At 46.0% G+C, this 16,822-nt stretch overlaps 1 protein-coding gene and 1 long non-coding RNA gene across 6 annotated transcripts in view; one reads left to right on the top strand and one right to left on the bottom strand.

Annotated features, from left to right (window-relative positions):
- ZNF185 (zinc finger protein 185 with LIM domain) overlaps positions 1-16,822 on the bottom strand; it is a 60,778-nt gene that overhangs the window by 33,673 nt on the left and 10,283 nt on the right. For all 5 annotated transcript variants that reach the window (XM_087940992.1, XM_026703011.2, XM_026703010.2 and 2 more), the window contains exons 2-3: positions 2,188-2,267; positions 1,401-1,536 (exon numbers count right to left, since the gene is read on the bottom strand). In XM_087940992.1, coding sequence (XP_087797118.1) covers positions 1,401-1,536; positions 2,188-2,212 — 161 coding nt within the window. In that variant the 5' untranslated portion in view covers positions 2,213-2,267. The remainder of the gene's footprint in view (positions 1-1,400; positions 1,537-2,187; positions 2,268-16,822) is intronic.
- LOC148124780 (uncharacterized) lies at positions 6,414-15,329 on the top strand. Its single transcript, XR_015745060.1, has 3 exons — positions 6,414-6,521; positions 14,172-14,199; positions 15,202-15,329. It is a non-coding gene; the product is annotated as an uncharacterized LOC148124780 (long non-coding RNA).

The following is a 16,822-nucleotide window of genomic DNA, read 5'->3' as shown; positions in this document are numbered from 1 at the left end:
AAATTAAGGATGGATCTGGAACTAGGAGAGGAGGGGGGGGAGGAGGAGGAGGAGGAGGAGGAGGAGGAGGAGGAGGAGGAGGAGGAGGAGGAGGAGGAGGAGATTATTATTATTATTATTATTATTATTATTATTATTATTATTATTATTATTATTATTATTATTATTGCAGGAACAGGATAAGGTTTGCAAAAGATGCAATACCTGCTGCTTGATCCCTTAAGAATGTTCTGTAGGATCCAAGATACAATGTTTGGATAGATTTGGATAACAACTGAATAGATGGGCATGCAACGAAGCAGAAGGTGCATGGATACCTCAGCTAGTGCTAGGCTGAGAAGGCCTTTCAGAGAAGCCCAAAATTGTACACCAGACTGGAAAGCTGAAAAACCCTTGGGGGAGACCTCTGTGATGTTTTTCCCCCATCCTGTTGTCAAAAAACCCCACAAAGGTATGAGCTACAGGTTCCCAATGGTAGAGTTTGATCTGAAGAAAAACTTAGCTTGTGTTCAATTTGATAGAAAAGGCGTTGAAAATTAAGCTTTGAAAGGAAGAATTTAATTTTGCACCACCAAGTTTTTAGTAGCTAGGTTGTGTGATGATACATGACTGTCCTGCCTTTTGATGTTTCATCATCTCCTCAGCAGATTGCAGATAGCAAACAATTGCACCCAAAATGGTAGAATTTCCTCCTATGCACCGTTTACAGCTGCAGAAGCTTGCCTCGTTCTGCCTCCTTAATTTTTAGACACCACCCTTCTAAAGAGGTTTAATCCCTATATTAACACCCTCTCTCCTCTCAGTTTAGGCCTGTGTGGAATATTGAGGCAAGTACTATTTCTATAGGGATGTGGTGGCTCAGTGGCCAAGACGCTGAGCTTGTCGATCATAAAGGTCGGCAGTTTGGCGGTTCAAATCCCTAGCGCCACGCATAACGGAATGAGCTCCTGTTACTTGTCCCAGCTTTTGCCAACCTAGCAGGTCGAAAGCATGTAAAAATGCAAGTAGAAAAATAGGACCACTTTGGTGAGAAGGTAACAACGTTCCATGCACCTTCGGTGTTTAGTCCTGCTGGCCACATGACCACAGAGACGTCTTTGGACAGCGCTGGCTCTTCAGCTTTGTAACGGAGATGAACAGCGCCCCCTAGACCTGGAAACAACTAGCACGTTGGTGTGAGGGGAAGCTTTACCTTTACTATTCCCACATGATCTGTGTGTGAGAGGTGGACACTGATTGAGTGATGTTCTTTGAGCTCTCCTCTAAGCCATAAGGACACGAAGAGCATGGAAATGTCTTCTGAGGGTGAGGTAGGTAAAAGAAGCCTTTTTTTTTTCCCAAGGGAAGAAAATGTTCAAGGAACTGGAGCAAATATTAGTGCAGAGTTGTTTCATACTCACAATGGACTGTAGTTTTGTTTCTCCTCAGAATCAGACTTGTGATGGATCCAACTCTTGTCCCCTTTCAGGGTCGTCCTTACTTTCATTTGGGTAATAATCCGTTTCCGGTCTTCCTCACTGGGTAGGATGACGCCATCTTAAAAAAAAAAACAGACCAAGAAGAAGTTGGAAGCCCCTCCAGAACAGAGAGTCCAATGAGTATTAGATGGACTTAGAAAGCTTGGTCTACAAACTTGTCTTGGGGAACCTTCTCATTCCACACAGTCTGGTTTTGACCAGATTATTCAGGAGGAAAAGTGGCTTTAAAGATTTCAAGGTTGTTTTGGGGAAAAGAGAAACTTGACTGGCATAAGTGCTGAGCTCACATTCATCAACAACTTTGAGGCTATCTCAGGAGGTCTCAACAAATAAACACAATTTGAATACATTACAATTATTAACTGAGAAAGGGCTGCTAATTTGTCTCAGGTGTAATTTGTAGCTGCAGAGCCATTTAAATCCAACATAATTTAAATCCTTAATTGTTCTATCTATCTGATGCCATCAGCTGTAGCTCATAAAAGCTTATGACTTTTAATAAAACGCGTAATCTTTAAAACCGTTTCCAGACTCCTCCTAACTCATCTCTATTCGTTTTGTCTGATTTCTGGATTTTTAACAGTAATCAAGTTGTGTTGACATTTATAGTTAACCCCGCAGCATAACTCCAAGGCATCTCAGTACTTCAGGTTTAAAGGAAGCACATTATACAAATTTGGGATGAAGTGTCCCATAATGTTCATTTTACCTTTCATGGCGCCAAGAGACAGCATGATTCACACTGGCTCCCTCACCGTGCAGTTTCCAGTGTTTGACACGAAAATGTAACTAGGACAGAAGAAATAAAAACCAGTTTATTACTGTAAAATGCAGCAGAAGACAAACAGATGCTCCTCACCCTTCTCTTGGTGTTCCAAGAAAGCCATACTCACTCACACACCTGTTCTGGAAATTAGGATCTCTGTAGGTTAGGCGGAAAAGTCAGAATATCCCAGGTGGTATATACAGTTAGTCTAAATGCTATTGCTATCATTACTAGTAAAATTAGAGTAGAGTAGAGTAGAGTAGAGTAGAGTAGAGTATTCAACGTTTCAGTAGATTTTATTTTTCTTATATGTATCCATTTCATGTATCCATAACTATGTTTATACTTATACCTGTTATCTTATAATTGCTTGTCAAAATAAACAAACAAACAAACAAATAAAATAGAGTAGAGTAGAGTAGAATAGGGTAGGGTAGAGTAGAATAGAATAGAATAGAATAGAATAGAATAGAATAGAATAGAATAGAATAGAATAGAATAGAATTGGAAGAGACCTTGGAGGTCTTCTAGTCCAAACCTCTGCTCAGGCAGGAAACCCTACACCACTTCAGACAAATGGTTATCCAATCTCTTCTTAAAAACTTCCAGTGTTGGAAAATTCACAACTTCTGGAGGCAAGTTGTTCCACTGGTTAATTGTTCTAACTGTCAGGAAATTTCTTAGTTCTAGGGAAGAGTAGAGTAGAATAGAGAAGAGAGTTGCTTCTCTCCTTGATGAGTTTCCATCCATTGCTTCTTGTCCTGCCTTCAAGTGTTTAGGAGAATAGCTTGACTCCCTCTTCTCTGTGGCAACCCCTGAGAGATTGGAAGACTGCTATCATGTCTCCCCTGGTCCTTCTCTTTACTAGACTAGCCATAACCAGTTCCTGCAACTGTTCATTGTATGTTTTAGTCTCCGGTCCCCTAATCATCCTGGTTGCTCTTCTCTGCCCTCTTAACATCTTTTTTAACATCGTGATGACTAAAATTCGATGCAGTATCCCAAATGTGCCTTACCAAGGCTTATAAAATGGTATTAACACTTCACATGATTTTGATTCTATCCCTCTGTTTATGCAGCCTACAACTGTGTTGGCTTTTTTGGCAGGTGCAGCACACGGCTGGCTCATATTTAGGTGACTGTCCACTAGGACTCCAAGATCCCTCTCACGGTTACTACTATTGAGCAAAGTACAATAGATACAAACTCAAGGTTAATCGCACCAAACTTGATTGCAGGAAATACGACTTCAGCAACAGAGCGGTCAATGTCTGGAATACTCTACCTGACTCTGTGGTTTCTTCCCCAAACCCCCAAAACTTTAACCTTAGACTTTCTACTATTGACCTCACCCCTTTCCTAAGAGGTCTGTAGGGGGTCTGCGTAAGCGCACCAACGTGCTTACCGTCCCTGTCCTATTGTTTTATTTTTTTTATTTTTCTTATATGTATCCATGTATTCATAACTATGTTTTTACTTATAATCTTGTAAGCAATTGACATAAATCAATAAATCAATAAAATAAAATAAAATAAAATAAAATACCTCCTGTACAGTACCCGTACATTTGATAGGCAGGAGGAAACTGTCACTAAGGAGCTGGGTTGAGATTTGCAGCGTGATTCATGCTCAGAAAAGCTGAGCATTGGCAAGAATTGTTTGTTGTTGCCCAAAGCCATTGCTGAAGCAAACTACTGACATGCCCAGCTTTGCATAAATTTGCCAAGCCAGAAATTCAGGTGCAGCCTGAATGTTTGGGGTGAGCTTTTTCCAAGTTCAAATGAGAGGCGGGTGGGGACAGTTGAGAGCTGAGGAGGAAAAACTTGACTCTTCGGTGTCCCACTGAGAATGCTGTGAATCTAGATCGGGGTCTCCAAACTTGGCAACTTTAAGACTTGTGGACTCCAGCATAGCTGCTGGAGAATTCTGGGAGTTGAAGTCCACAAGTCTTAAAGTTGCCAAGTTTGGAGACCTCTGATTTAGATCTACAGTTGGATAAAGGGGAGGTTGGTCCTGGAGGCATCACGTTGTGGACACCACTACTGGTAGATATTAATATCAGGGTATGGATGGACCACTATCTGCTGTTAATGATTGTTCCTCGCTTTCATTTTTGTGTCGCAGACTGTGTCGTCACCGGGACACAAAATACTGAACAGAGAGAAACAATCGAATACATTGGAAAGCATATACTGAATTGCTACTGTGCATTATTTTAAAAACCCAACATATTTCATCTTCCTGGTGAGGATACATTTTTCTTTTTCTTTTAATCCATAGTGATTCTTAGCTCATTGCAACTGGAGATAGAGTTCTGGGCCATATTTAGCTGCAAACTCACACTAGGTGGGTTTAAGCAGTGGTGGGATTCAAAAAAGTTTACTACCGTTTCTGTGGATGCAGCTTAGTGGGAGTGGCATTGCTTGGTGGGCGTGGCAAGGGAAGGATACTGCAAAATCCCCATTCTCTCCCCACCCCACTAACCTGCTTTCCAGCTCCGTTCTCCTGCTCAGGGCAACCAAAGGAGACCCAGCCAATCATCTGGGACTCAATGGGAGGCAGAGAATAGATGGGGGCAGGGGCAGTCAGAGGTAGTATTTGCCGGTTCTCCCAACTACTCAGAATTTCTGCTACCGGTTCTCCGGTCAGAACCAGCTGAATGCCACCTCTGGCCACAGCACAGAGTTAGTTTTAGGGGCCTTTACAAACACCACTCTTTCTGTAAAAACCCTTTGAAGGGTGTGCCCAGACAAGCTCTGTTTCTGGCATTTCGTACTCCACTGTTGTGGGAACGCACACACATTTCTGAGAACTGGGTGGGGACAGAAACCACGCCAAACAGGAAAAAGAAACAGCTCGGAATCTAGGGGTGTGCTTGCGAGCTGAACAGGAACGTATTTTTCCTACTGATGTGCTTGTCGACGCCATTTTTTTGGGGGGGATAACTGGGATGTCACATAAAACCAGGAAGATGCCATTGTGATAAGGAAGCAGGCTGACACGAGCACTGACACTGCTCAGGCAGGAGAGTGGAAGTCCTCAGCCACTCCATAAAAATAAAATAATTCTTTCAAATTGTAGAATGTTGCTATGAATGACTCCAGAAATGGAATAGGATAGGACTCATATTAACCTGTAGTTTAACATCCATTAGGACAGCAGACCCCAATTTTGGGGGCACCAGGAACTGGTTCCATGGGGAGAGGTTTTTCCATGGACCGGAGGGAGCATGGTTTCATGTACTTCCTGTCTCCCTGTTCTGACCTAGACTTTCCCAACAGGACGAAGCCAACTCCTCATCCCGATAAACCCCTTTTATTGAGTTTACAGTGAATTCCTCTCTAGCAAAGTCCCGGCCAAGATACTTCCTAATTACTGACCCTTATCAGGCCCGGAGAGCTGCCAAGCAGATATCCTTCAGACGCCACACTGTAGCAAACGACACTTGGCAAGAATGTAGGAACAGATCTTCACCCAAATGAACTAATTGTTTCCTGCAAAACTCCACTCCCCTTTTGCTACTCTTTTACTCCCTATGGGAGGGCCCATTCACTGTCCACCTGTGGCTTTACTCTGAAGTCGACCCTTGTTCCTTAGCTGTTCCCTCCTTCTGGCAACTCTGTGCATGCGCACACTGGGAACAGGCTCCAGCTGTTCTTCTGCCTCACTAATGTCTGACTCCAAAGGCAGCTGATAACTATCAGACAGGCCTGGTCCCATCTCTGCCTCTGACACAGACCACTCATCAGAGCCTTCCCCAGACTCTAGGACTGGTCTATGATCCTTCCCAACCTCCTCACCATCCAGCTCTGCTGGTTGCTGGCCAGCTACAATAATCCCACGGATGGAGCTTTGCTTGTTTGTGTGGCCTGGTTTCTGGCATGATGTGGCCCAGTGCTGGCCCACAGATCGGGGGGTTAGGGACCTCTGCATTAGGATACCTAAACCCTCCACTCTCAAATCCAGGGTCGTCTTTCCTGAGTTGGTATGAAATCATCTAGTCCTGATTCACTTACACAGCTCATGTCTCTGGTAGTGAAACACTTCAAACCCTGTCGAAGATTTCATAAAAACTTGATCTGCCCACTCATTTCTTCTCTTGGCTTCGATTCCTGTTTTCGAGCTGGGAAATGTCAACAAAGGACATTTTTTTCCCTCTCTCGAGCTGCTGAATCAGGAGCAGAAAGATCTACCCCTCTCCAATCAGTGTTGGGGGACTTTGTTGACTGCAGGCAATTCACCTGCTAATCTTCATCAACTCCCACTCAGAGCTGGAAGTAAGTAGTTCTAACAACTACTAATATCCACAAACCAGCATAGCAAGAAAAACTTTTTATTTTTATTTTTTCCAGAGAAAGGGTTAGACTTTATCCATGCCAAGGTAGCAGTTGGTGGATACTTGTACAGGAAATGATCAGGAAATCCCAACAAATGAAAGCTATAAATTGGGAGGGCGAAAAGCAACCCCCTGCCTGCAACAAGGCAATCTGTATTGGGGATTTAAAAAACAGATCCTACATGAACGTTCTCTTGTGATCATCAGGTCCTGAGCTCAAGAGGGTCTGCGGATAGGTTTGGAGGGAACTGCCAATCAGAGCTTTTGAAGCATGTGCTTCAGAGGTGGCATTCAGCAGGTGCTGACCAGTCCTGGACAACCGGTAGTGGAGATTTTGAGTAGTTCGGAGAACCGGCAAATCCCACCTCTGACTGGCCCCACCCCCATCTATTGTCTGCCTCTCCAGTCCCAGCTGATCGGCTGGGTCTGACTGGCACAGGAGAACAGAGCTGGAAAGCAGGTTAGTGGGGTGGGGAAGGAATTGGGATTTTGCAGTATCCTTCCCCTGCCACGTCCAACAAGCCACGCCCAACAAGCCACGCCCACAGAACCGGTAGTAAAAAATGTTGAATCCCACCACTGAAGAAACATATAGACTTGAAACCAGAGATACTTTTTGTTATGTCCTGAGGACTCAAGGAGTTCTCACTCAGGTCCACTCACTTTATGTGGGCGTTATTCCCCCATTCCCATTGGTTGGTTCTCCCCAGCAGCCAGCTATAAAAGCAGGCTGCGGGGTCCAACCGGTTGCTGATTGCTGCGAGCCAGTTCCAGGCTTGGCAAGCACGGTCAGCCCTTTATTGTAAAATAAAGTATTGTTGCACTCATGCTCTGGTTCAGCCTCTCATTGCTCAAACATAACACTGGCGACGAGGATGGGATGGCTACCAGAAGCACCTTGCAACCGCTGAGTCACTAGCCACCGATCCGCAGCCCAGAGAGAGCGATCGGCTGGCGACAAGGGAAACGCTGATCCGCAGCCAGAGAGAGCGGTCAGCCAACAAAACGAGCGATCAAAAAGAGCAAACGCTGATCCGCAGCCAGAGAAAGCGGTCTGATTCAAAAGTTAGAAGCGTCTGTAGCCGCTTGTTAGCCCCGCTGCAGGGAAAGTGAAGCGCTGCGAGCCGCAGCCGCTCTGTATTTGGCGCGAAATTCAAACGGGTGTCATTTGAATTTCGAGCCAGTAGGAGACACAGCACAGCGCTGTAGGAAGTCACTAACGCCCACTTTTTGGCGCGAATCAAGACACCTCCAACGGCTAGCAGCCAACGTGGTAACCCAGAGAGAGAAAGAGAGGGTAGCAAAAAACCTCTCCAGAGCTGATATCACTAGTAACTCATGAGCGCCCGTAGTCCCAGAGAGATTTTTTTCCGCAGGTAGCCCAGCCGTTCCAGCACCATGAGTTCCAACCCAGTATTCCCGGCGTTTAAACCAGACGAAGAGAAGTGGGAGTCGTATAAGAACCGCTTCAATCATTACATCGATGCGGTCGGCCTGGCGGACGCGGGAGAGCATCGGAAAAAATCCTATTTCCTAATCTACTGCGGAGCCACCGTTTACGATACCGCCACAGCACTCGTAGCGCTGAGAGAATTGAAAAACGTTCCGTGGTCCGAGTTGCTTGAGATCCTCACTAACCACTACGCTCCCAGGCCTTCACAAATCGCCAGGAGGTTCACGTTCCGTATGAGGAAGCAATCAAGTAAGGAGACCATCAATCAATATATGGCCGCCCTCAGAACAGCAGCCCTGCACTGCGGGTTTGGAACATACCTGGAGGACATGCTCCTCAATCAATTAGTTTGTGGGGTCAAGGATCTCAACCTACAGAGGCGCCTGCTAGCCAAAAAAGACCTCAACCTCGCGCAAGCGGTCGAGGAGGCCCTAGCAGCCGAGCTAGCAACGAACTCAGCCACCGAAATTCAGGGCCCAAGTGCCAAGCTAGCATCGTTCCCAGTCCATTCCGAAGAGGTGGAAGCGGGGGAAACCCACAACGATGAAAACGACGTCCACCGCCTCGCCAACGACAGACGGTCGCAGGTAGGGGCCAAACAAGAATACACCGTCCACCCAAGCACATCACATTGTGCCTAGCCTGTGGGGATCGCATCAAAGGGCCACCTGCAAGTTTAAAGGGGCCACTTGCAACAACTGCCATAAGAGGGGGCACATCGCGAGAGTCTGCCAAGCCCCCCAAAGCGCTGCACACAGACCCCCGTCCTCGCACTCGGGACCACAGAGGCAAGTATTAAACTGTCGCACGCACCGCCTTGCCAGGCGTACTTGCCACACTGTTAGTAAAATTTCTCTCTCCGTTTCCCTAGAAGGTAAACCGTGCCACATGGAGGTTGACACAGGGTCAGCGCTCTCAATAATCTCGTGGAACACCCTCAAGAGACTCCACCCCAGCCTATCTACTACCCGGCTTCAGAGATGCCAGTTCGGTCTGAAGGACTACCAGGGAAGGCCATTCCCGTGATCGGCAGAGGCAAGTTCTTTGTCAGTTTTAGAGCTTTTAAAGGCCACCTACCTCTAGTGGTAGTTAACGGCAATCTACCCACCTTATTGGGGCTCGATTGGTTTCCCCACCTCGGCCTAGGGTTAACAGGAGTCCATGCTGTCTCAACCTCAGACACTGACTCCTTATTCGCTGACTACGCAGATGTGTTCAGCGAGGAGCTGGGGTGTTATAATGGAACCCCATCTCGTTCACCGTTGACCCCAGGCAGTCCCAATCAGATTAAAACCACGTAGAGTTCCATTTGCTATTCGACCAAAACTAGACGCTGAATTGGATAAACTACTAAAACAAGGGGTCATTGAGCCAACAGATTTCGCCAAGTGGGAGACGCCCATCGTCACACCCCTTAAAAAAGATGGTAGCCTGAGAATTTGCTCGGACTACAAGACAACAATCAATAAATATTTACAAGTTAGTGCCTACCCTGTGCCCGTCATTCAGCACTTATTGCACACATTCGAGCCGGGCAGTATTTTTGCTAAATTGGACATGTCTCAAGCATATCAGCAGTTCCCTGTTGATAACCAAACAGCGGAACTTCAGACCATCGTCACTCACAGGGGTGCCTTCCGATGCAAGCGTCTCCAATTTGGCGTAAGTGTTGCCCGGGTATTTTTCAATCCCTCATGGAGCGGATTTTACAGGGCCTCCCTGGTGTAGTACCCTACTTCGACGACATCTTGGTCTCGGCCAGGGACAGACCCCAACTCTTCCAGAGAGTGCGAGCAGTGTTAGAGAGGTTCAGACAGCATGGCCTCAAGTTAAAAAAAGAAAAATGCGCCATTGCCACTAGACAGGTGGACTTTCTGGGTTATAAAATTGACGCCTCTGGCATTCACCCCCTGGAGTCCAAGGTTAGAGCAATCCACGAAGCTCCCACACCAACCTCCAAAACGGAGCTACAAGCTTTCTTGGGGCTGCTGAACTTTTATGCATCCTTCTTGCCCCATAAAGCCTCAGTAGCGAACCCCTACACAGATTACTAGACAAAAAGTCACCGTGGCACTGGGGGCACAAAGAAGACCAGGCGTTTAACGCCGTCAAATCACTACTTACGTCCAGAGGCAGTGCTCATCCAATTCGACCCCAACCTTCCTTTAGTACTGGCAGCAGACGCATCCCCTTTTGGAATTGGGGCGGTCCTTAGTCACAGACTCCCCAATGGCGCCGAGGCCCCCATCGCCTTTTTCTCCAGGACGCTCTCGGCCACGGAGCGAAATTACAGCCAAATAGACAAGGAAGCCCTAGCAGCTGTTGCAGCCGTGAAAAAGTTTCACGAATTCCTTTTTGGCCACTTCTTCGAACTGGTCACCGACCATAAGCCCCTCCTGGGCCTACTGGCCGGCGACAAACAGACACCTCAAGTCCTTCCCCTAGGATGACAAGGTGGACACTTTTCCTAGCGGCCTACTCATACAAACTTATTCACCGCCCGGGCAAAACTCTATCCCACGCCGACGCTCTCAGTCGCTGCCCCTTACCCGCTCCGGCTGAAGACCCAGCTCCTGTCAACGCCATTTTCGAAATCACCCAGTTGGACCTGCCCATCACCGCCCTTGACATCGCCGCTAAAACCAAGGCAGACCAAACGCTCGCCCAGGTGCTCGACTGGGTGAGGAGGGGGTGGCCGGGAGGCAACGTTGATAACAAATTCGCACCCTTTAAGACTTGCATGCAGGAGCTGTCCAGTTTGCAGGGTTGTCTACTGTGGGGCACTCGAGTGGTCATTCCGACCTCGCTGCGTACCCGAGTCCTGGAGGCGTTGCACGAGGGACACCCCGGCATTGTGAGAATGAAGGCATTAGCACGCAGCTACGTGTGGTGGCCGGGTCTAGACGAGGACATTGTCAATTGGGTAAGTTCCTGCAGCATTTGCCAGGAATCCCGTCCTGCTCCCCCATCGCCACCCCTACCAGATGGGAGAGCGCCAGCGCCCTTGGTCTAGAATCCATATCGATCTGGCCGGCCCCGTGCATGGAAAGATGTTCCTAGTGGTCGTGGATGCTTATTCCAAATGGATAGACGTGGAAAAGCTATCCACGACCACCACACTAGCAATCACCAACTTGTTAACGCGCCTGTTCGTTACACATGGACTACCCGACTCCATTGTCTCCGATAATGGCCCACAGTTCGCATCAGTAGAATTCAGCCGTTTTGCTGCCAACCTGGGCATTCGCCACATTTTCACAGCCCCATTTCACCCTGCCAGTAATGGGTTGGCTGAAAGGGCCGTCAGGACCACCAAAGAGGCCCTCGCTAGGTTTGGCAGGGATGACTGGCACCACAAACTCGCACGGTTCCTGATGAGCCAGCACTCAACCCCCTGTGCAGTCACCAATAAGTCCCCAGCGGAACTTCTGATGGGCCGGCGCCTGAGGACTGTATTGGACAGATTGCACCCACAATACTGCCCTGACTCTCCCCTCGCTTCTACTTCGGGGGTTAGACATTTTATGTTACAGGAGCCGATATTCGCAAGGAATTTCGCTGGGGACCCACTTTGGATTCCAGGCGAGGTCATCGCCATCACCGGGCCGAGATCGTATAGAGTCAGGCTGGAGGATGGTCACGTCTGGAGGAGACACATAGACCAGCTTAGAAGGCGCCTCAGCACCCTTGCCAACAAGAATCCAGAGTCTCCAGTCGAAGGGGAACCGCCTCATCCGCCGCCCAGCCACATCGTACCCAGCGACCAGTCTGCACCAGCGGTCGTTCCGGTCAGCCCAAACTCGGACAACAGCGCCCAGAGAGTTGACCAGCCTGATCCAACCCACGAGAGCTCGACCCCAGTAACCAACCCGGTGGTTTCCGAGGATGCCCAGTCCAGAGAGAGTGTTGGCGACACTATGCCGGCTCGACCATCACAGACTGATACCGAACAGACAGACAATGTTCCCGAGTTGCGCCGTTCCGGCGCCAACACAAACCCCGTCTACCTCAAGGACTATGCATGTTCGCATCTGGGGGAAGGGGTGTTATGTCCTGAGGACTCAAGGAGTTCTCACTCAGGTCCACTCACTTTATGTGGGCATTATTCCCCCATTCCCATTGGTTGGTTCTCCCCAGCAGCCAGCTATAAAAGCAGGCTGCGGGGTCCAACCGGTTGCTGATTGCTGCGAGCCAGTTCCAGGCTTGGCAAGCACGGTCAGCCCTTTATTGTAAAATAAAGTATTGTTGCACTCATGCTCTGGTTCAGCCTCTCATTGCTCAAACATAACACTTTTATTGGGAATTTTACCAGATATATACAGTAAAGATTTAAAATATTTGATTGTAAATGTATTAACAGCGGCTAGGATTGTATTTACAAAATATTTAATTTCTTGAACATTATGACAGGAAGAGCAGAGACGAGCAACTAAGAGGATTAAAGACCTGGAAACTAAAAAAATATGAAAGGTTGCAGAAACTTGGTATGGCTAAGCTAGAGAAAAGAAGAAGGAGTAGGGGTGACAAGACAGCAATATTTCAGCGTTGGAGGTGCCGCCACAAAGAAGAGGGGAGAGTCAACTTATTCTCCAAAGCACCAGAGGGCAGGACAAGAAACAATGGATGGAAACTAATCAAGGAGAGAAGCAACCTGGAATTGAGGAGAAACTTCCAACAGTGAGGACAATTCACCAGTGGAACAGCTGGCCTTCAGAAGTTGTAGGTGTTCCATCACTGGAGGTTTTTAAGACAAGGCTGGACAATTAACCAGGAGAACTTCAGAAATTGTGGGTGCTTCATCACTGGATGTTTTTAAGAAGAGACTGGACAGTCACTTGTCTGAGATTGTATAGGTTCTTCTGCTTGACCAGGGCGCTGGACTAGTAGACCTCCAAGATTCCTTCCAGCTCTGTTCTGACACACACCATGCAAGTCTTCAGTTCCCAGAATTTCTAGGCACCCCAGTAATGTCCCACCCACCTCTACATCTGAAGCTTCTATTATTCAATGCTAATTGCAAATTTCCATAGATAAAAAGCACCAACAGTTTGGAGATCCACTCCCGGTGTGAAAAAATGATATTGCAAAATGCACGGAAACCCCAGAATATTCCAAAATACCTGAACTGCAGAAGGAAATGCCAATTCAGCAACTTTCCTACCCCAAATATTCAAAACAGCAGTAAACCTAGTGGAAAATCAACCTTGATTTTCTGCCTTTTCTCCGTAAGCAAAAGTTTGAACCTTTGGAAATGACAGGGGGTTGAATGTACTTTCTTCCTGGAGGGATCAGCCTTTCTTCTCTGAACAAGAACATGGTTTTCAAACTAGATTTCAGCCGTTGGGATTTAAGAACAGATGATTTACTTTTAACTTGCACACCTGTGATTTTGAATTCCAGCGCTCAATATCTTTTTTTTTTTGCAGCTCCAATCAAATCAAATGTATCCAATCAAATGTAGTTGCTTGTTAATATCAAGAGATGGGTGGTTTTTTTACTTCCAAAGGTGCCATCTTTATCTACTCAGGCTTGAACATTTTATCATCCAGTTCCAACGGAATAACAAGGTTGGAAAGGACCTTCCACTGGTTCTCACTGTCAGGGAATTTCTCCCTTAGTTCTAAGTTGGATGTCTCCTTGATTAGTTTCCACCCACTGCTTCTTGTTCTGCCCTCAGGTGCTTTGGAGAATAGCTTGACTCCCTCTTTTTTGGGGCAGCCCCTCAAATATTGGAATACTGCTATCGTGTCATTCCTAGTCCTTCTTTTCACTTCTTTAAAGCTCACCTCACCTCTCAATACTACAAGTAGAATTACAACCCTTGATAGATCCTCAAGTCATTGCAGCTTTTGAATGTTGAGAATCCACTGGTTTTCCTGGCTATCCCTCGATGCTTATGCTGTTATTCCACATCCCAAGGGCAGAAATACTGGTGATTACCCCAAGACTGAAATGCCAGTTGGGAGTGTGCTATATGGAAAAAGTAGGCATCTCAATGAGAACATGTGTAGATTGCACACAGAGACATACAGCATATACATATATAGGGTGCTCCTTTTTAGTAGGCATAAGAAAGTCCTCCAAGCCCAATTAATAAAGATTCGATTTTTTCCTTCTAATTAAGATTCTTATCTCCAGGTGCAGCATTCCAGTCTTTGGCAGCCAGGTAGGTTTCCCAATGAATGACTTTCTTCTCGCCCAATCCAGTCAACCGTCTCTGTGCCAAAATAAAAGTCATGTGGCCAGCAATGGCGAGACCATGCTATGAAAGTCCCTAGTGGAAGATGGCCTTTGAAGGATTACAGTTCTTCCAACTTACGAAAAGATGATTGTTTTGGTTGGCTGACAATTTGATCCCTTTGCTCAAAATAATTCCAAGTAGTCTTGGAAGGAAGAGATGGGTGGGATGTGTCTCAACCTTGGCCACTTTAAGAAGTGTGGACTTCAGCTCCCAGAATTCCCCAGCCAGCATGCTGAAGACCACCATCTTGCAATTCCAAGGTTGAGAAACAGTGGTCTACATGAACAAAGATCTTGTGATGACCCAGGATGGGATACAAAAGCAGCAAAGTCACAAAAACAGGTGAAGTCCCTTTAATTCCTTCAACTTGGCTTCTAAGGTCCAATTGTCATTGACTGGAGAAAAAACTCCCCCACAAACAGTTGCGAAAAGGAAGAAATTCCATTCAAACTGGAAATACATATAAATTATAAATAGGAAAAAAATAGCACAAACCACACTGAAGCAATTAAAGAGACAAGGCAGTATAAAGGCTTGAAGACATCTTCAGATATTGAAATACACACACTGAGAAAGACGCCAGAACTCAGATAAGAATGGACAGACTAGAAATATTTTCAATGCCCAGCCAGCCTGTGCCCTTCCCCAATTTCCTCCACAACCTCCAGAGCCACACTCCCACTCCCTGTCAGCTGTTCCTCCTCTCCCTCAGAGTCAGATTCTAACAGGAGCATGACAGATCTTGAGGAGTAGGATGGAAACCACAGTCCCAGAGAGATAGAAGGTTCAGTTCTAAGACTATTGTAGCTGTTTTACAACTGGTGAATTTCCTGCCTGTACTAACATCTCCTGATGTGCCTCACCCCGCTATCGCTTAGAGCAATTATTGTTGTTACTTACAATTAATTCTAAATTGTTATTCAACAGAATTCTTCCACTGAATAAGGAAGGAGGCCCTTTGGCTGCCACAACCTGCAGAGCAGGTTGAAGAAGTTTGTCTACCGTTGGATCATCACAATGTCTCTAAATTTATTCATTAATTTATTTAGAGGAGATATACCTTGCTTGCTTGTTGTTTTTTTTACTCAGTTGCAATTTCTATATCAGTGAGGTGATTTTCAGATTACATCACATTTACAGTTCTGGTAACTGGGTTGTTAGAAATAAGCTTCTGTGCTCTTAACGGCTGATTTATCTTAGGAGCTGATTGACAATAAAGTAATCAAATCAAATCTTTATTACGGTCATAGATTATCATAAGGAGGGTGGGGAAATCCAGGTTAACAAGGCATAGCAGTTGTGTTATATAAGATACTTTGGGCCAAGAAATAAGGTACGCTAAGATCTAATGTGAGGCCTGGTTTCTACAACTCAATGAACTACAAATGCCATACCCCTTAATTTGGTGTAGCATGTCATACAAGCGCACCAAAAATTGACTTGAAGGCTAGCATCTGTGAGAAATAACTGCATGTGATTGATAATAAGGATAGGAAGAGAGCAAGGGTACCATTCCAGGGTAGACTATCTTCATACCACATATCTATGCAATGCTTCACATTTCATTCCAAGAAAGTCTTTTTAAGAGATGAAGACATGAACATAGCACAGTGTTTGAAAAAGACATACTTGCTATAAAGAGCTACAGACAGAGGAAACATTCATGCTTTCATTCACTCTAGAGCACTCTGATGAAATGGATTCGAAAATATTGCACCACCAACGTTATTATTTTAGGATCAGTACTTAATTTAATCAGTATTTAACCCTAGTAAGACCACACCTGGTATACTGCAACCAATGTTGATCACCATACTACAAAAAAACATGTTGAGACCTTGAGACTTCCGGTTTGCAGGGCTTCAGTGACAGGCAGGAATCCGCGATCATGCGTGGTTTCTGCCTGGGCTCGCCGCTGGAGCACCCCGAGCCAGCTGGTTTCGGGGCTAAGCCACCCCATAGAGGTGGTGAAGAGGGGGGAGATCGCCAGCAGGGTTGAGGAGAGCCGCATCTCTCCTCCTCAGCTGGTCAAACTCCCTTTCCTGAAGGCGGTAGGAGCAGTGGTCAGAAATGGCCACCTCAAAGAAGCACTCAACCGGAAAAGAAAGTGCAGGAGGAAGATAAGAAGTTAAAGTTTTGGCTGACCAGGATAAAAAGCAACAACTAAGGTACCCTGGAATTTAAATTTTATAAAAGATAACATCACTCCCAAAGAAGAGTCGGAAGCAGCGGAAGAAAGTGAAAAGGGAAAGTTTTTTTTTTCTTCTCTCTCTTTCCTCACATTGACAACGAAGAGAGCTGAATAAAAAATCGGAAAAATGCCCTTTGGCACCAATAATTAAGCTGAAAATATAATTAAATGCCAAAGGGACAATAAAGATTTCTGGACATTAAAAAATCCTTTTGGTCTATAAGTAGGATGGGAGAGGAAAAGAATAAGGGCAGGATCTGGAAGGAGGAGACTGCCTGGATTTCAAAAGAATTTAATGTAAAATCTCAATAAGACTTCTAAAAGATACATTTTAACTGGAACTTTGTAACTAAATAG

Source organism: Pseudonaja textilis, chromosome 12, assembly GCF_049901715.1.
Source record: "Pseudonaja textilis isolate UNSWEBS1 chromosome 12, rPseTex1.2, whole genome shotgun sequence".
Lineage (NCBI taxonomy): Eukaryota > Metazoa > Chordata > Lepidosauria > Squamata > Elapidae > Pseudonaja > Pseudonaja textilis.
The sequence above is the reverse complement of the archived record's forward strand: the minus strand, read 5'-3'. Positions and strand labels throughout refer to the sequence as shown.